This window comes from Rhopalosiphum padi, chromosome 2 (genome assembly GCF_020882245.1).
Source record: "Rhopalosiphum padi isolate XX-2018 chromosome 2, ASM2088224v1, whole genome shotgun sequence".
NCBI classification, from domain to species: domain Eukaryota; kingdom Metazoa; phylum Arthropoda; class Insecta; order Hemiptera; family Aphididae; genus Rhopalosiphum; species Rhopalosiphum padi.
Window position 1 is genome coordinate 71,723,369 of NC_083598.1, and position 20,252 is coordinate 71,743,620.

Sequence of the window (20,252 nt, forward strand, 5' to 3'; positions counted from 1 at the left end):
ATATGATTATAAGTTTATTATTAAACTTTTAAATACATTCAAAAATTAATTTTTTTCAACCATGACATTCTGCATGGTCATAAAATTTGCATGTTTGTTGATACAAAGGACCAAGATTTTAAAATAAATTTTTAGTAATTTTATTTCAAAAGCTATACTTATTTAATGGATTATATAAATAAATAATAAACCATATCTAAAGTGAATTAATTAAAATATTAACGCTCAACAATTTTAATTTTTTATAGCAAGATAGTAATTTATTTTATTAAAATGTAGTGATTAACCAACCATTATATAATAATTATTATTATTAAAATAGTATTAAATTTGATCATAAAACTATACTTTTCTCTACACTGGTAAATTACTCAAAAAACATACTTTTATATTGCTTATACCTTAAGTTTTAAATAATTCAATAATAGCATTCACCATATCTATTTATATAATGTGTGAATAATATAAATTTATTTTTATCCTCTGTAAATATTTTTAGTGAGCTATATTATAATATAACAGTAAACAGCTATATTTATGAATACATTGTACATTTCATAAGTGGTAAAATAATATAGTCATAGAACACTATTTACTGTAAACTTATAAAATTTATATTTTTTTTCATCTGTACACATTTCTTTATAAATGTTTTTACCTATACTACGTATATCTCCATGTACACTTTAATACACCATTGATTATCACTAATAATAGAAGTTAGTTTATGTAAACATAACATGCACTAACATAAAATCCACAACCTTATTTGAATATTTCAATTTAATAATAGAATTTATTTTACTACTACAAATTTGCTCTGGCTCCGCGAATAAGTCGACAATGATTTTTCCAGACCAACTGTTAAAAAAAAATCAAATATAATGCAAAATTAATGTTTAACCTATACTATGACTAAAATATTAATTACATACTGTGTAATCAACATCTTTTATTCCTCTTTTAGCTAATATATCTAATACTTCATTTTTTATGTTATCTTGAATTGTACCAGATACGTCTATATAAGAACAGTTGGATGAAGCATAATGAACAGAAATTGCTTTACGAAATCCCTGGAATAAAAAAAATTAAAATATACATATAATTTTAAATAAAAATAAATAACATAAACACTTAGATTAAATTATATATACTTGAGTTTTATTTATTCCTGAACCATGAATCAATAGAGGGTGGAAAAAAACTGTATCCCCTTTTTCCATTTCCAAAAACACTTTTTTTTGATCATTATCATTATTGTTAGTTTTCATTTCATGGTACATTTTATTTATTTCTCCCTACAAAAATTAACAGTACATTTTTAATTGAAAAACATTGTTATTATATTGTTTTCAATATATAACCAATATAATTATTAGCTATAAATACTTAAATAATAGATTTTTAGTATAAAAAAAACTGAACTAACATCTTTAGGTTCTGGATAATTATGAGGATATAAATCCCCAGTATGTGTTCCTGGTAACACATAAAGACACCCATTGTCTACTGTGACTGGAACACAAGCTGTCCAGGATGCTACAATCAAGTTGGCAGGACGAAATGGAAAATAATAAAGATCCTTAAAAAAGTGAACATAAATTAATACCTGCTACATTTTATACAATACAAAATGAACAGCTAAAAAGGAATTAGTCAATTTTAGGCAAATTCTATATTATATTATCTTACAGAAAACAATATTTTATATCATTTTTATAGCAAAATTTAAATAACTAATGTATTAATATTTATTTTTAATATTAAATAAACTATGAAAAAAAAAATACAATTACATTCAAAACTAAAATGAGACCATTTTTTATTGTTTAAAGAAAATTAGTAACTTTTCCTTATTACCTTCCAACACGCACAGTACATATATTAAAATTTTAAATGCAAAAATATAAGTTTGTACTTGATGAACTGGGTGGCGAGAGCTATTGGTGCCAATATCTGGTTGTTTGTTGATAAACATTGAATGCATAGCCATAACATTTGGTCCAATAAAGCTTTCTATATAGTCCAACATCTAAGTTTAAAATAATTACTTTATTTCTGATTATCTAACCTGTTATTTGAATAGTACCTTTGGGTATCTAGCATACTCATAAAATTCTTCATCCCAAAGAATATCCTGTGCTTTACCATATAAGTATTCACCTTGACCACTTGTTTTCATGCGGGATATGTCTTTCATCATAGTTATTCCATCCCTTGAAACTTTTCCATGACTTAGGTCTACAAATCGGTTGCTATTATTTCACAAACAACATTTTTATTAGACATTAGTATAAAACTATAGCTTATTTAATACACATTAAAACATTTTAATTCAAAAAATACTATTACCAGCATCTGTCTAACAAATAATCAGGTATTAATTTAGGAATTACTAAATATCCATTTATTTCATAAAAATCACGTTGTTCTCTTGTTAACATTAAATCTGATACAGAATATTTATAATCAGAATTTGTATTGTATTTATATTCCTATAAATTAAAAAAAAAAAGATTATATTAACATTAAAATATTTAATGTTTTAGGTACCATACAAAAAATATATTCTTCATTAAAATATTTCTAAAGTATTTCTTTAATAAAAATCAATAAAAATAAGATCTTACATTAACTTTTAACTACAATAATAGTCTGTTACAATAAATTAGTATTACACAAAATTAAAAAAAAAAATAAACCTATCATTATCCATCAACTTATCTATTGTATTTGTTTTTTTTTAAAACTAGGTACGTCATTCATTGTTATTTATTTTTTGCCTTGTGATTTTGGTATAGAAACAATAATTTATAGGGGGAGGGAGATATGTTTAATTATATTATTATTGAAAGTTACCTACGCAATGAGTAGTAAACAGATAAAAAAATTCATGAATAGATGTTAACTGAAAACTAATAAATAGATATTATCTTTCTATGTTATATACCATAAAGATTACTGAGTAGAGACAGTAAATACCATTGTGTCAATAGGTACAGGAAGACATCAAAAGACAACTGTAACATAAATGACCGTGACCAACTGGATAAATCAGTGTTTCTTAAACTTTTTGAAATCACGGAACACAACAAAATAATATTTTTTCAGGCGGAACCCCTATCAAAATTATCTTCAAAAAGGAGGTCGGAGGATACTGCTAAACGTGACAATAAATAGCAACAATGATAATATATCTAATATACTAAATACAGCAAAATGTAATAAAATTAATTATTTAGGAAGTATCATAACATTCAAAAGTAATATAATATTTGATTTTTATTATAATTATAATAACTATTATTATTATAATATTGACCTTTCTTATATTATATTAGTACAAAATAATATTTACTTCCATAACTTATTCACCATAAATTTTAGTAATTCATAGTAAGATTGTAAAATGTATTTACAATAAATAAAAAAACAATAAAATTCATAGGTAATTAGTTAATAATTATAAATAGAAATGTACAATGTACATAACTATAAGTTAAACCTAAATAAAAATGAGTATGGGCATTTATTTTATGTAAAAACATAATTTTATTGAAAATAGATTTATGAATTTTGATTAAAAATTATCAGATTTCATAACACTAATAAATTAATATTGCAAAATATTATATTCAATATGTTATAAATTATAATTGAGAATATTGTAATAAATGAGATAAAATAGGTAAACTATTTGCCATTTTTATTAAACAATCTATTCTAGTACAGTTAATTAACACCTTTTTTTTAAATATGATAACTATTGCTCTTCATAGCACATGTCTTAGTTACAAATAGCTATTTCTTCAACAAAGAACTTTCTTTTTGTTTTTTAGGTCATTATTTAATTTCTTACATCTAATTAGATAAATATAATTGTATTTTATAATACATTGATATAAATTAATTTATATTTTATTAGATTATATTTGTATTAATTAAAATTATTATGAAAAAATTAACTTTCAAAAGCTTTACGGCTCATTAGTTGAAACCACTGTCTTAATGCCTTAATTGGTCTTGTTCATTAATTTGTTTTTTTATTCAATAAATACTTTTATTTGTTATATGATTAAATTTTTAAAGATAAATATTAAATCAAAACTTTTTGTTATAAATTTTGGCAAAAATAAACATAAACATAAATATTTACATATTTTGACTTTTTTATTACATAAAAATACGCATCCTAAAATAGAGTTATTATGCCGCCTATTAAATAAATTTTTAGTAACACTATAAAGATATTAGCACGATTTAAGATATCTTAAATCGTGGATATTAGGTATCAAAAATACAATGATACAATACAGGGATTAAATATTTTATTTTATTTTGTTCTTAAATCATTATTTAAACTAATAAGATTTAATTTTATAATCCTCTCTTGATACCCAACACTAATTAAAATAAGAAAATGCATCTTAAAATAAAACATTTTACTCACCATTGTACTGTTTCAGTAAGCAATATTAATAAATGCACAAACACAACAAGGTTGGTTGTTATTTGTTGATGGAATGACTAGAGTTTAAACCTATAAACTGAGTATAAACAAACCACTATCATTGTTTTTGTTATTATCTTATATTAATTATAATAATATAATATTAAATATTTACAGATACAGCAGTGGATAGTGGTGCAGTACTACTGTAGACTTCAGTTGAAGCATAGAATAAAAAACTGAATAATTAATCTTAGGTTGAGGTTGTAGTACTAAATTTAAAAGGAATATTATTATCGAGTATTCAAGTGTATATATTATATATTTAATGAAATTGGTGTATTGGTGTTTTAATCATCCATTGTTACATTTAGTGCTGATATCATGGACCTTTCACCTCAGTAATCGTTTTGAACAAGGTAAAGTGGATCCAACATTTCCATTTCCCACCAGTTAAAGGACATTATCATTAATCTTTAAAAACTTAAAAATTGAAATAAATATTATTATCACAGACAATAAACCTGATAAACAGTTATCATTTATCAGACGCAGCTGATAATGTGTATTATCTATGCTGTTCTCCCCAAACATAAAAATAAAAACAACATGATTAAATCAACTTAACCTAAAAAATAATTAGTAAACATATGTTTCCATTTGCGGTGTATCAGCTTGCGACCTTCAACCTTGATAATATTCTTGTTCGTCGTTCGAAGCTTTCAATCGGGCTGTTTTTGCTGCTGCTGCTTGCTTTTACTACCTATTTCTGTTAGGCTTAGTATATATAAATATTTTGTACAAAAATAAAGTACATTTTTATATTTACACATGATGGCGTCCCTTGGGAAAGTCTTGTGTGGTACGTTCTTCACTAATGCTAGTTTGCGGGTGATGAGACGTTACCCGATGTGTGCAGGTAAACGGTATTTAAGTCAATCGAAAATCGTCAATAACCTTAATCTTCAGACATGCAGAGTACCGGTGGTAAGAACAAATTTATTTTTATATTTGAGATATGTGCACTTGTTGTATGAGTGAGGTACTTGCTAACGAGTTAATTTACGGCTCAAAGGCTTGGTCTGGTGCTGGCAATGGTCTATGGTATTCAGACACGACAGCAGCCAGTCAACTATCTGTGATTGAAGTAGAAAATAGAGTGCTGAAAGTGTGCAATGCGTATGATAAAGTTATTGGTGACGGCGGATGTAATTCTTATTTTATTATATTTTCAGACCATTATGCGGCATTACAGTGTCAAACCACCGATGACTATTGAACAAATTAAAAAGCGTGTCCTATTGGTACTACAATTATACGACAAGGTCAATCCAGATAAGGTATTCTGAGTTTTATGACAAAATCTAAATATTAATTAGTTACCTTAATTTTTAAATTTTACAATTAAGATGAATTACTTAAAGAAATGTATATAAGACTATTGCTTTTGAATGTCTATTATGTAATTAAAATGTGGCCATTACAACAATTGGTGTATTAAATATTAATAATATTATATTAACTATATTTTTAATAATAATATTAAATACTTAATTAGTTGATAAAGATATTATTTTTTTAACTATGATATTATTTAATATTTAAAAGTATTGATTTGTATTGATTTCAGCTCAGTCTTGAATCACATTTTATCAATGATCTTGGATTAGATTCATTAGATCATGTTGAAGTTATCATGGCTATCGAAGATGAATTTGGTATATAATTAATTTTCTTATTACATAGAATACAATTGATAAAATAACGTTTATTTTAATACTGTGCAGGTTTTGAAATACCCGATGAAGATGCTGAAAAATTGCATAAACCTAAAGATATTGTGCAATATGTGTGTGACCGTGAAGATATTTACGATTAAACCATTCAGTCCTATGTATTTAATTGTACTAAATGTAGTTTTTCCAAATATTATAACAACTCATTGGAACAGCAACACTGATTTGTTATTTTTTTAAGAATATAAGTATAGTAAGTTTTGAAAAAGTTTTTTTTTTCTAAAATACATTTTTTTTTATTATGATTATTATTAATATTATTTAGTTATAAACAAACTTAGTATATTTTTTATGAAAATCCTTTGTAGTATTTAAACGCCCAATACGCATCAATTGCGTATATAACTCCAAGAATAAATCCTAATGTCTGAAAACCAAAATTAAATGAGTTAAAGCTTTTGAAAAACTATTTTATTCTATTTTTATTTATTTTTCTTACATAAGCCAATATTACTGCTGAAAATAAGGAGGTGAATGGTATTGTCATAATAATTGGATACAATACTGTATAAACCGCTATCGTTAGCAATGACGAAGAACTCAAGTAACAAATAGCTGCAAAGATCCCAAAAATTATTTCCTGAAAATTAAATTATAAATTAAGTTGGGTAGGTACTAATTTAATCTTCAAAAATTATTATTTATACATCTTTATAATACATACAAAAAGTGATGATCTAACAAGAACTTCGGTATTTTTTGATAATAAATAAGATATACTAATCACAGTTGTTGTCATTAAACATCCAGCAACAGTAGTAAGAAATGATTCATATGATCCAAATGTTGGGATGTACTTTGTCCCATAGAACAACATTATACTTTGACAGATGGACCCTAGTATCTAAATAAATAAACAAAATTATTCAAATATCATAATATTCTGTGCAAAACTATGTTTTACTATGATGTAAAACAAATCTAATAAAAAAATCAACTCATTGATGTTAAAATAGAATTTATTCATTTATGTTAACATGTACACATATTTTATAATTTTACTTAATAAGACTTGGGTATTTAAAAAATACAATCCAAAAATGTATCACTAACAATATATCATTTATTTAGTCAATTATTTAAATCAGTAAACATTATCTATAGTCCATCATTTCACTCAAGGTTTTAAAAACATGTTTCCATATGCATAACTAAAATGTTTTATTAATTTAATATCTATAATTCAATTAAAATATGTAAATATTAGTTTAATAATAATGTATAAATAATAAATTACCTCTAATGTACCGTAATCACTAATCAGTAATTATATTAATTACTATAGGAAATGCAAAATTAGTAATCATTGAGTGTTAAAGAAAACATACCTAGGTATATGTATTATTTCTATCTTAGTTACACACAATATGGCAAATTTAACGTTCAGAATAATATTTAAAATATACACTTAATTTTTGGATTTAAAACACTCATAACTTGCTTCAAAATTAAAGTATCAAAAAATATATTTATACTATGAGGTGTTAAATAATATTTTTGCCTTTAAATTTGATAATATCCCAATTTACTAGAAAAAACATAGTAAGAGTCTTTCTTACAATGTCCAGTTAAAATTAACCGGTAGATTTCTATCGGTTAACACATAAGAAATTCTGCTGGTTAGTGTTATCAGATACTAACCGGACATTGTAAGAACGACCCTAAAACAGATTCTTCTAAGTATTAAAAAATGTTCTAATCCTCTTAATGCTCTACAAACATTTAATTAGCTTATTTGGATGTTTTTTTAATGTATATTAAATTTAATTTGTATAAAAAATACAATTGTGCAAAACTTAGTAAGAGCTATTAATAACTCAATATTAGTTAATATATTTTATATTAAATTATGATTTATGAATATATAAGATGCATATGAATAGGAACCTAAATAGCATTAAAATATTTTCTAATATAAACATCAATTAACTATTGCAGTGTGTATAATTTTATAAATATTAATGTACTTTTAATGTTTATAGTTTATTTTAAGTTCAAAAGTACTTTTGATACCAATCTCAAATAGATAAAAGATTGATATATCATAGACCATGATAACAACTTTTTTAAATATAATGTTTAGAAAAATATTGTAATATTTTGTAGGTACTTACTATTTGAATAATTTTTATAATTCCATAAGATGTTGTGAAGTACTGCATATTGAAACATGAACATAAACAAGACTGGGATGTTGACCCAATATAGGGTCTACTTATCCTATACATTTTATAAAATAGTTGTTCCAAACTTTGTTATTACACTTCTTAAATTTTTTATTCAGTATACTGTACATACTAGAATAGTAGACTAAGTGGAGAAATCATTTTTCACTATTCAGTATCCAAGTGTATAAATTGTAATCACCCCCTGCTGAGTTATATAATATGGTATTTTTAAACATTCTGAACACCTGATTACTATTAACACTAAATAATTTGTATGCCATATTATTTTAATCTTCATAATAACTGCTAACATTTCAAATATAAATAAAAAATGTTGCAGGTTAATAAAATTAACTTAATTTTTACCAAGTTATATGAATTATATTTTAGAAATATTAATATTTTACAAAAAATCAAATCTATTTTAGTTGTGTTAAAATTAATAAATGTATATATAATATTAGTTCAATAAATGCGAGCATATGTTTTGATTCATATTCTTAAGGCACTTGAAAAATTTACAACAAAATAAATACATAAGGCACAAAGTTATTACTTAAATGTATAATGATTTGAACAATGCAATTAAAATAAACTTAAGATTCTTAATTTTTCGTTAAACACGAGCAAATGGCAATAGGTTTTTCTATGTCTTAATTTACTTAAAAAAATAACACAAACACATTTGGTATAATAAGTCATAACTCATAAGCATAGTTAAAAAAATTAATATATAAATTCTGAGGACATGACTGTAGTATAAAGAGTTTGATAGACCATAAAAAACTGTCATTATAATAATGCTTTACAATAATAATTTATACAATAAATTATATATGTCAAGCTGGCTTTTATCCTTAATTAATTTGTGCGTTTTTTGCTAGTCGTCCATTTTCTTTGTCTGTGTGGCTATGCTTGTGTAAAATATTATTGACAGGTTATTCATGGGCCTCTGTATGACCTATAACCCCAGATTGAACTTAACAGGTAAAAAGCTGCCATTATCAATCCCAGAATCTAGACACACAAATATGAGTATTTTAGAACAAACAAATTTATTTATTTAAAAAAATAAAATATTTACTGATGCAATCACAAAGTGATTTTGTGGGTTACGGCCACTATTATCATTTGCATCGAGCAATAGGAACACAGATGCCAACAACAAAAATACAAATCCAGCACCATGGTAAATGAACTCCTGCAAAAACATTGTTTAAATTGTTCAATTACATTTTTTTAGGTAACTGTTAATAATACAAATTCATAATTGACTAAACGCTCATCATGTCATGATTAAATATATATTTTAAGATCAAGAATATTAATTTATTATTAGTAATTAGTAACCTATGTACTCCTAGATTAATTCAAAAAAATGATAATAAAAATTTAATATTTAGATTGAATACATACTAATTAGGTAAGTAGGTAGTGAATGGTTATTATTTATTACAAAGTATGTTGTATTTGTTATATACTATGGTTGAACATAATTATAAATTTATTTCAACTATAATTTTATAGTGGTAATATTAACTATTTAACTGTAAATTATGTTGCCTAAGTAGACGCCTTACTATAATAGAAATATTATTTCTAAACATAGTTTACATCATTTTTTTTATTATTTGTATGAAATAAAATCATATTATTCCATATATTATATTTAATTTATAACTATATACTTACAAAGTTAGTTTTAGATATAATAGGTCCTGTAGAAATTGATAGAAGACAAGAAATCAACAACAGCAGACTCGTTAAGAAAAACGCACTAACTGTACCCAAAAAAAAAAGTTGTGCGTTGTGCGTGCCATACACCCAACAATGACATAGATTGTCCCTGTTATAAATCAACAGACCCAAGACAATACCTCCTAAAATCTGAAACAAAAATAAATACATAAAATATTACATTTTTCAAAAAAATTTAAATATTAGGTACCTCCTATTAATTAAAACTAAAATTTATAGAAGTTTATTTTATTTAGATTCTACAAAATATTTCTTGTATATTTAATAATTCCTATATTATAATACTTTATTTACATTTATAAATCGTGTATGGTACATTATCAGTTAGCGCCTATCTGACAGTTAAACAATTTGGATTTATACATCATTTTTGTAATCATTTTTTTTTTAATATTGCACAAGCTGTACAATTACTATAGGAATTTGGCCACATCGATAACTTCTTTTCTAATTAATATTTTTAAAAATGATAACTACGTTTCTTATAGTTCTAAATTTTTTTGGTTTTCATTGACTTGAAATGTTGAGATATCCAACTCAGTAGTGGATTCAAGAGTAGCCCCCCTCGACAGTTCTATTATGTATATAAAACTTAAAATCAAATCATTCAAATCCCAAATATTGTGTTTACAAAATAATATGAAAAAATTTCACCCCCCCCCCCCCCCAAAAAAAAAAAAAAAAACTGGATCCGCCACTGATCCAACTTATGGGTATAATTTATGTAAGTACCTAAAACATTTTATAAGTTGAATACCTAATCGATTTCTATCGTTAAGAACTTAAGTAAGATTATTTACGGATCTACGTTTTGAAATAGGTAGGTACTTATTATAACTAAAGGGGTATCGGGTATTAACTATGGACGAAAAAAAACATGATCAGTCGTGGACTATTATATTGGTGTAAGTATAGATTATATTATTTTTTTTTATTACATTTGAAATGGCAACAGGCTACAATATTGTGTCCTTGATGTGACATATAAAAAAATCCGCTAACTCAAAGAATATTGTTTACTAGAACAAATATGCGACCGCAAAGCCCTGAATCTATTCGATATACTTATTTACTTATTAAACAAATGGAAACTGGCCACTAATCTATTATAATCCAGATGTAGCATCTTATTATTAATTTGTCGATGATGTTTGGTTTTCCTAAAAAAATGGTTCATTTATACATTGTGGTTTTTATTCCAAGGTTAGGTTAGGACGAAATGAAAAACTATTTTCCAGTTCGGTAGTTTCAATATATAGTTAACTGTACGACGTATATTCTGTACATACAAATCCTGTCTGAAGGGGAGTGTTTGGCGCCACAGCCCTTCCGGGTAACTATATACTTTATATTATCGACCACATTTTTCAATAAACATTCGTCCTCTAGAGACACACCCTGGACACTTGGCCTAGATATATATTTAACTAAATTCATAACATTATATATTATAATAATATAATATATATATACTATCTATATCAAATTAAATGTATTGATTTCTAGTAAAAATAGTAAAATATTTAATTTTGATTATATAGCTATATAATAAAATAATTTTCACTATTTTATTGTTTTTTTTTTTTTTTTGGTATAACTATTTTTTGTGTATATACAGTACAGTTTAATATACTTTCTAGAAAAAAAAATAATAAATCAAACAAAAATACCTATATTTATGTGTTGTAAATTTTGTAATAATTATTATTATATAAATATATTATACATAATTAAAATGTTCTATGGTGAACTCAACAAATAACGATATAAAAAATAACATTCATACCTATATATTGATTATTTTGATATAATTATGTAAAAAATAATACATATTTTTTTCTTCTAAATAATATAACAACAACCACAAATAAACTCATACTTCCAATTTCTATTGTTATTGTTTTCATTTCCGTAAATTCAACAATAAAATATTTTATGATAAATTAACTACCTGTACCTACCGTTCTAATCCCCAGGTGTGTGACATCATCCTACACGATATTTCGGTGTTTTAACCGCTAATTATAGTCCACGTAGTGATTATGTGCCCGCGTACGACGCGCCCACCCCCGTTCGCTTTAACATAATACGAGTATATTAGGTACCTACTTATACATCGAAACAGTGTCGAACTGTCGAGGCATAAATAATTTCATGCCCAATATTAGGTGCAAATGGTGTAATACCATAACCGGTCGTCGAGCATAATGATATTGTATACCTACATCATAATAAATTATAATAAAATGACGTGATTTAAACATTGGAGTTTTTCTTACTTATTTATTTTGTCTCTACGCGCGTTTTAAGCGTGACGCAAGCGGTAGTATAATACATAATTTATATTTATAGAATTCGTTCGTTGATCTTAACGCTTGATGATCGCTTTTAAAATATTGGTAAAAAAACGTATTAAAAAAATATAGTATAATATTTCAATACACAAATACACTCATTATTTTGCTATTGCTATGTACATGGTTTTTAAGAGGATACATCTATGTTGATGTATGAAACGAATACACGAGTACACCATCTTCAACCATATACTTATATTATTCGTCTAAATTGATCAAATTATTTAGGTATATACACGTATTTTAACAGGTAAATATTTGCTTATTTGGTGGTCGTGGCGGGGTAGACGTCCAAAATGTGTAAACATTTGCGTATTTGAAATGAATCTTGACATAATTTTATAGGAAAACACTAATAAATTGTATTATAAAAAACATTCAACAAGTTTAATACTTTAGGTAGGTACCCACTCAATGTCTTGTTGAACAATATTTATGATTTTGTGTAGTAGTTTTTTTTATACCAATTTTACTTTTACTTTGGATCTTATTTAATCTTTTATAAGTGAAAAAATATACTATTTACAAGCTACCACAATATTATTGTTCCATTTATAAAACTAACTAACTAATAAAATAATAGCTTACTAATTAATAGCTAGCATGATGTATTGATGTCTAGACTCTAAATATGCCTTATATCTACAACAGTACAGTCTATAGACTATAGATAATAAATTAATAAGTAACGCAAATATCGAACAACTACTATACCTACGCTTTATTCGAATTTACTACAGACTTTTACATCAAATTTATATAAATATACTTACAACTTCAGCCAATTTTAATAATCCAGGCACCGATTTCACGTAACCAGTATTTAGGATTATAGCAGATGTTGTAGACGTTGTGGTCCTGGTAACTGTTACCGTATGAGACATTTTTATAAATCTAGAAAAAAAATATATAAATAAGTATATTAATTTGTAACGTAAAACCGAAAACACTATTTACACTTAATATTATACTCATATTTTTTAATAATATTAAATTAATAATTTGAATAAAAATAATAAAAACAAAGTCTACCGTGGTCCGTGATTAATTAATAATATTAAAATGATCTATGTATGGATTTTTATGTATAGGTGTTCTGTGTTCGTCATCCGTAATGAAATTGGTGACTAACGAATAAACACTATAGCTTAACACATTTACATAATATATTAATACTATGTCATCGATATTTATTTATATATCTTATACGAATAGCGAATACATTTTTCATAACATTGAAGCCATTGAAATCCGAATTCAAAAAACAAAAACTTAATATCTGGTCATAAAATAATTCTAAAACCTATTTCCAGCTGTTATAAAGCTATAATTACATTTAAATGGTACAAAATTGATGTTAATATTTACAACCCACGTCCATCATATATTATTGTCGGCGTATCTTAGTGTGGAGAACAATTTACTGGGAATGTTAATATTTAGTCATGAATATTAAGAAGGTTTGAATATATGATTACATCATTCTATACAGTAAATTTTAACTCGAGTTTATAGTATATTTCATAATTGTGTAATAGGCCATTGCCATGCACTGCACAATACAATATAAATATTATTTATTTCATCATATAGAATTTTTCATCTTTTAATTATTGTAAACACTATAGCTGGAATTAAATGATCCGTTTTATACATTTATATTACACTCAACTTACTAACGGTTACTAAAGAAAATAAATGATAACACGCTATAGTATATTATTTTTAATAGAAAACAATTTTATTACATTTTGTTACGTTTTACTTTTTTTTTTTTAATGTTACCGTGGATTTCTATATTCATTCGAATATGGTCATGTTCTAGTGGTTCAGTACCTACATATATATATATATATATATATAACCGCCACTTGTCTACGTTATTTTGTCACGTTTTTCTCCTCTGTCTTACGTGTTAGTATTTTTTGTGTCTATGTAAGTATAAACCCAGCTTTTGTTAAATTATTATTTATTATTTTAACCACATACACGATGCAGTGTGCCTTAATCCTAGATAAAAATATTAGACAATACTACAATAGTATTTTTCATTCAATGATTTTCTTCAAATTAATATTGTACGGTTGTACAATACTGTTTATAAACAGTGACATCAAATATAACTGTTAGTGTAGGTAACAGATGCAATATTAATAATGGCGAATAACCTTAAGCGTGATGACGACACCAAAACTTGGTTATTAAGTTAGAAGCGTATATATTTATAATAAATATATACTTATTACCTTGTAGATACAGTATAATATGACGTAGGAGTTAAAAGTGCATTTCTCAAAGTCATTTTGTTTTCGTATATAAAAACAAACCGATGTTTATTTTATACGAATATACAATTTTATAATAATATCGTGTCTTACATTTTCGAGGAATTTAAACTATACCTATATAATTATTATTTATTATATATCTACGATGAATTGCGACATTTATTATTTTTCAGACTTGACAAATTATAATTTAAGAAAAATCTGACGGACGTAATGAATATATTTTTAAAATATATAAGATGTTTTTAATAGATAAATATTACAATGATAGTAGTGCTCGTATAACACTTAAATATAAAATATTGTATATTTAATATTAAGGCAATTAAATGGGCAACGTCTAATTAACATATTGTAATAGCAAAAATGTTCATAGTACAGCAATGTGATTAATGTGAGTTATACATTTTATTCTTTGTTTAAGGTTGGATATAGCTATATACAAGTACAAAATGGTAAGGGGATAGTGGATACCCCTCAAATTGTACTATTTCATTGCAAAAACTTTAAATGGCAAATGCTATTATAATTAATAATGTATTATATTATATTGGCTCCATAATCGATACTTCTCGTGTACGTGGAAATTATAAAGAAAAGTGCTATGCTTCAAAGTTAAAAATATGGACAGTTGCCATACAAAAATAAAAAATTTAAAAAAAAACTCTTTGATAAATAAAATAAATGGTAATAAGTTTGATTTTGCAAGCATGTGGTTCGTATTATTAATAGTATTCAATTAGTTATATTATATAATATAAAACAATTTTTTCGAAAATATGAAATTTGAGTGTTTTTTGTTGAAAAAATATCTTTATATTATTGTATAAATAATAGAAAGATATAACACATGACATTTAAATTGGAATACACGACAGTTAAATTGAAAAAAAGGAATCCACAAAATTAAATTAAATTTATTCATCGGTTAGTTAATAAACGATTGCCAATAAATAACTATATGTTATTCGTTAATAAAATATAAATATTAAATTATATTTTAATTTAAAATATTAATGTAGTTTTTATTTTATTTTAAATAGTATTTACTATTTAATATAAACACCGGATAACTTACATTTTTCATTTTGCATAATAAATTATAATAATAATTCTCACCTTATAATGTTATTTATTAAAACTTAATGATTATTTTATTTTATCTGGCATTGACATTATAATAAAGGCAAGTCCTATCGAACTGTATAGTTTTTTAGTATTTATTATCCTAGTACCTATATTATTTATATTTATTATTTTCATTCATGTCATGCTGTCACAACTCACAATAGGTACAGTAGGCTTATAAATTTTCACTATTGTTCACGCAAAGACATGTACACTTATCGTTTTTAATTAATTATCATATAATCGCAATAAAATAAAAATAATCAAATATAAATATTATACTATATTTACTATAATTGGTTTATAAAAAAAAAAAAAATGTTTAATTAACAAAAAAAAAAATGTATTTAAGGGAATTTAATTATAAGTGCTAACATATATATTATATACCTACATGGCTACATAGTACATACACTCATAAATTATTATTAACTTGTAAATTCTAATTGCATGTTAATCCATTAAACAATATAAAATCATGTAAACTCATGTATATTTCAATAAACAAAAATGTACCCGCTAAAAATTATCAACAAATCTCCAGGTTATATTCATAATGCATATTGTTCTAAAAAAATGTATTTTATTCTATTACTAAATTGATTAAATCTAATAATTAATGTTCATTAGTTCATTGTTTATTTTATTTAGACCCGAGGACAAAAACACAAGTTCAATTTATTTGTACTCATTAAATTAATTTACGATTAACACTGTATGTTGTTTAGCAAAAAAAGAAATCCGTTAGCATAGGTATTATACTATTTTATTGTTATATTATAGACGTTGATTAATTTTTGGTAGGAATATCATCCAAGTATTTTATATTATATAATATATATTATCTAATTCCAAATTGTTGAGTCTTTGAACCCAAAGAAATCAATAACAAGTTATGATATTAAATATTGATGCAATGGCCAATGAGTATTTAATAAATTGATGACTATATAATCGTCTATCTAAGTGATAAATTATAGTATGTAGATTTTAACACAAAACAGTAAAATACCATACGTATTTACATATTGTGGTTTGCAATGTTTGACGTTTGTATACCATAACAGTAATAATAATAATAATTGAAGTTTAAAATTGACAGTCAATGTAATAATAATAATAAAAAGAATAAGAATATAGCGTTATGAAATAGTTAGCATACATATCGTGCTCGTTAATATAGCGTTAACCTTATTAAAATGTGGCTGGAATTTCGAACAATGAACTATAAAACTATTGATGAAAAAAATCGTTAATATTTAGTTCAAATTTAGTTACTTACAAAAACAATAACAAATGAATTCATGTATATAAGATATTGTGTAATTTTTTTTGTACAATATCATAAAAAAATTATATACTAATTACAAATTAAAATATGTAAATAAATGGCGTTTTTATTCAAACAACTTCCAAAATCAAAATAATATATTATGTACATTGTACAACATATGGTATGTTAGTCATTACTGCCAGCAAAGATGTGTTATATGTTGGATTCGTTGCGCGTTAGAATAAAAATTAATATTTTTTTATACAGGTTCAGTGTAATCACGTCATAACTCATAATATTATTATAAATCGATGAAAGGTGGAGTACTTCTAAATAATCAAACACACGTACACGTGGATATAATATATATATATATAAAATATATTAAACGATAACGGTCTAGTATACGTTCCGATTAGTAGTTGTCACTAGTTGATAATATATACATAGGCCAAATTCGTAGGAACTGGGTCAATAGGAGGATACTATATTTAGATGATGCAGAGGAATGCTATCATATGAACATCTATATGTATATTTTAATTTTAATATTTTAATACGTATAAAGTTTTATGTAAAATGGCGGCTATCCAAGACAAAAAGTTTTGGAATATGTCCATGGTAGCCATGAACTCAACGCTTCTTTTAACTTAAAAAATATTGATAAACTTTTTATTACAATACATTTATTGAAGCGGTATTTAAGCATATTTTATTGTCGTTTAATTAATACAACCTTATACAACTATTGTACAAAGAAATTAATTTTCTACACAATAATATTATTAAATTACATTTTTATCTTAAATATGTTTTATTTTAATTGATAATAAAAAGAAAAGTATTCTTTACGCTTGTACATTATAATATTTAACATTTAATTTACAATATTATATTGTTATGAATTGTTGTTGCAATTAATTATATTATTTTTAAACAATACCATTCATTTTTTAAAGCAACATTTGTATGACCTAGCTGTTTGAGGGTATAACAACATATATTATGCATTCCCAAAAAAACACTTGTAAACAAATGCAGTTATATATTGTTTTTACTTATTTTTCTATAGCACAAATGCACAATTATTATCATTTAACTTACATGCAATTATTAGTTTTTATTTTAACAACAAATACCTGACTTGGTCAGTATAGCACAAGAAAATGTTTTTGAAAAGTTTGCTTGACAAATATGAATTGTACTCGTAGGTATCGTCGATATATTAGCAAAAATAATATTGTCTATACTTACTGTTCTAACCTAGTGCTGGAGTTAAATTAGGTTCGATATAACCGCAATATTGTAAGGATTATAAAAGCATTATATTATACGAAAATAAGCATAACAATACCTATATAGTACCTACCTAAAAGGCTAAAAGTAAAGACGTAAATTATTATGTATTGAGTACTTTTAATAATAATTATTATAGATCATCAGGTCGGAGATATGTATCGTTATGATGTCTACACTTTATAAACACTTCCGATTAGAATTACATATATATATGTGTGTGTGTATAATATTAGCATATTACTATATTAGTAGGCATATTCTGCGTGTCAAATATCTTACCTATAAAATACTTATAGAACTATAATTAAAAAATAATACGAATACGATATATTGTTGTATTTTGTTTTGTTATAGTGCACTTTGGAATTATTGTTGCTATTTATATTATCACGAGACAAATGAAAAAAAAAAATAAAATAAATATCGATCAACTTTCCGAGTGGTAACGAGCGCGTAAACTTGCGTGATTGACGTCCAAACGTTTACTGTGAATGGAATACAGTCGCGGACGTCGGACAGGGCGCGTATACAGTGACCATAAAATTCCACTCTTTCCTTACGCCCACCGGGCTTTTAAACACAAACTTGTATTATATACAGCCATACAGGCGACCGTCACACCAAACATAAAATAAAAATAATAATAATAAACACTCTCCGGCGTAGCCGAGAAAGTTATTTTTTTTTTACCGACAGAGAAAATCGTTTCGATCACGGACGACAATAATCGTATTATTATGTTACATCGCTTATTATATATATTATTAAACACCTGTACCGCTTTGAACGCGACGTCTTGTAATTTATATAATTTGTTTTTAAGTCCTATCAATAACTGTCTCGTTAAACTCAAAAGCTTTGAGTCGCGTAGCGTATATATCTCGCGCGTAATCGTGTCATGTACATATAGTTGTTTTTAATATACGGATATATTTATATTATGATGTAACCGCTCGTGCCAACGATATACAACCGACGCCCCAGTGATGCATGCAGATTTGGACTTGAGCTAATTTATATCGAGTTTGCAAAATGTCGTTATTCAAAAATGTTGAACCGACGACGATTGATAGCACGTCTCACGTCGCATCCGCCTTTGTTATGTCTCCGTCTTACGCAAGTGCGTACAACATAGCAAATTTACTGTGCTCAACAATTTTTTTTCTTTCGTATTTAACCGACAGCAGAGGAGTGTCCGTTTGAACAATATATACTACTCCTCTGCTGCCACCGTTTATCGGCGAATAAAGTTTATAAATACACATAATATATAACATACAAATATACAACTCAACAGATTTGTCGGAATAGTTTTTTTTCGGATATTTTAATTTTGAACCAGGTTGTGAACACTATAAATTGTTTACATTGCGCACGCTTATAACTCGCACTTATATTTTAATTTTAAAATATCGAAAAACGATTCTAACAAACCGCAAACAATGTTATTCTTGTTACACCTTCGGGTCTGATAATATATATATAGGTCAATTCATTCTATGTAACATTAAAACTAACGAAGTTAAATGTAAACTGTAGAGCGTAAATTTGCCATGCTGCGCACTTGAAAGACGAAAACAATGAATACGGGTAGGACGTCCTCATAACTTGGCATTTAATTGATATAGCTATAGCTGCTGCAACAGATGCTGATCAATAATATAATATTATCGAATTGATTGAAATATCACCAAACCCATTAGATCCGCCAGCAGTTTCCTGTAACACATCG

At 25.4% G+C, this 20,252-nt stretch overlaps 4 protein-coding genes across 4 annotated transcripts; 1 reads left to right on the forward strand and 3 right to left on the reverse strand.

The window, feature by feature from the left end:
• Positions 1 to 591: 591 nt before the first annotated feature.
• Positions 592 to 4,931, reverse strand: LOC132919794 (phytanoyl-CoA dioxygenase, peroxisomal-like). The gene is made up of 9 exons (XM_060981645.1): positions 4,629 to 4,931; positions 4,454 to 4,550; positions 2,356 to 2,498; positions 2,093 to 2,258; positions 1,922 to 2,035; positions 1,433 to 1,585; positions 1,158 to 1,301; positions 936 to 1,076; positions 592 to 861 (listed from the first exon to the last, which is right to left on the reverse strand). The coding sequence occupies exons 2-9, from the start codon at positions 4,454 to 4,456 to the stop codon at positions 808 to 810; spliced, it is 918 nt and encodes a 305-aa protein (XP_060837628.1). The 5' UTR covers positions 4,457 to 4,550; positions 4,629 to 4,931; the 3' UTR covers positions 592 to 807.
• Positions 4,932 to 5,141: 210 nt separating this feature from the next.
• On the forward strand, positions 5,142 to 6,658 carry LOC132919799 (acyl carrier protein, mitochondrial). Its single transcript, XM_060981653.1, has 4 exons — positions 5,142 to 5,440; positions 5,689 to 5,793; positions 6,084 to 6,171; positions 6,241 to 6,658. Exons 1-4 carry the CDS (start codon positions 5,285 to 5,287, stop codon positions 6,330 to 6,332), a joined length of 441 nt encoding a protein of 146 aa, XP_060837636.1. The 5' UTR covers positions 5,142 to 5,284; the 3' UTR covers positions 6,333 to 6,658.
• LOC132919796 (protein singles bar) lies at positions 6,459 to 8,701 on the reverse strand. The gene is made up of 4 exons (XM_060981651.1): positions 8,364 to 8,701; positions 6,914 to 7,093; positions 6,689 to 6,829; positions 6,459 to 6,616 (listed from the first exon to the last, which is right to left on the reverse strand). The coding sequence occupies exons 1-4, from the start codon at positions 8,475 to 8,477 to the stop codon at positions 6,539 to 6,541; spliced, it is 513 nt and encodes a 170-aa protein (XP_060837634.1). The 5' UTR covers positions 8,478 to 8,701; the 3' UTR covers positions 6,459 to 6,538.
• A 264-nt stretch (positions 8,702 to 8,965) lies between these two features.
• Positions 8,966 to 19,022, reverse strand: LOC132919798 (uncharacterized). The gene is made up of 5 exons (XM_060981652.1): positions 18,800 to 19,022; positions 13,306 to 13,426; positions 10,110 to 10,304; positions 9,502 to 9,618; positions 8,966 to 9,434 (listed from the first exon to the last, which is right to left on the reverse strand). The coding sequence occupies exons 2-5, from the start codon at positions 13,414 to 13,416 to the stop codon at positions 9,360 to 9,362; spliced, it is 498 nt and encodes a 165-aa protein (XP_060837635.1). The 5' UTR covers positions 13,417 to 13,426; positions 18,800 to 19,022; the 3' UTR covers positions 8,966 to 9,359.
• Between the last annotated feature and the right edge of the window lie 1,230 nt (positions 19,023 to 20,252).

Bases quoted from the DNA above. Each gene is read 5' to 3' on its own strand.
- LOC132919794 (XM_060981645.1), bottom strand. The intron at 2,259-2,355 runs GTAATAGTATTT...GTGAAATAATAG, and splicing joins TATTTGTTAGACAGATGCTG to CAACCGATTTGTAGACCTAA. The intron at 1,302-1,432 runs GTTAGTTCAGTT...TAATTTTTGTAG, and splicing joins ATTATCCAGAACCTAAAGAT to GGAGAAATAAATAAAATGTA.
- LOC132919799 (XM_060981653.1), top strand. From the start codon at position 5,285: ATGATGGCGTCCCTTGGGAAAGTCTTGTGTGGTACGTTCTTCACTAAT. The intron at 5,441-5,688 runs GTAAGAACAAAT...TTATATTTTCAG, and splicing joins AGACATGCAGAGTACCGGTG to ACCATTATGCGGCATTACAG. The intron at 5,794-6,083 runs GTATTCTGAGTT...TATTGATTTCAG, and splicing joins ACAAGGTCAATCCAGATAAG to CTCAGTCTTGAATCACATTT.
- LOC132919796 (XM_060981651.1), bottom strand. From the start codon at position 8,477: ATGTATAGGATAAGTAGACCCTATATTGGGTCAACATCCCAGTCTTGT. The intron at 7,094-8,363 runs GTAAGTACCTAC...TTATTTATTTAG, and splicing joins TTATAAAAATTATTCAAATA to ATACTAGGGTCCATCTGTCA. The intron at 6,617-6,688 runs GTAAGAAAAATA...TTTGGTTTTCAG, and splicing joins CAGCAGTAATATTGGCTTAT to ACATTAGGATTTATTCTTGG.
- LOC132919798 (XM_060981652.1), bottom strand. From the start codon at position 13,416: ATGTCTCATACGGTAACAGTTACCAGGACCACAACGTCTACAACATCT. The intron at 10,305-13,305 runs GTAAGTATATTT...TTTTTGTTTCAG, and splicing joins TATTAAAATTGGCTGAAGTT to ATTTTAGGAGGTATTGTCTT. The intron at 9,435-9,501 runs GTAAATATTTTA...TTGTGTGTCTAG, and splicing joins ATCACTTTGTGATTGCATCA to ATTCTGGGATTGATAATGGC.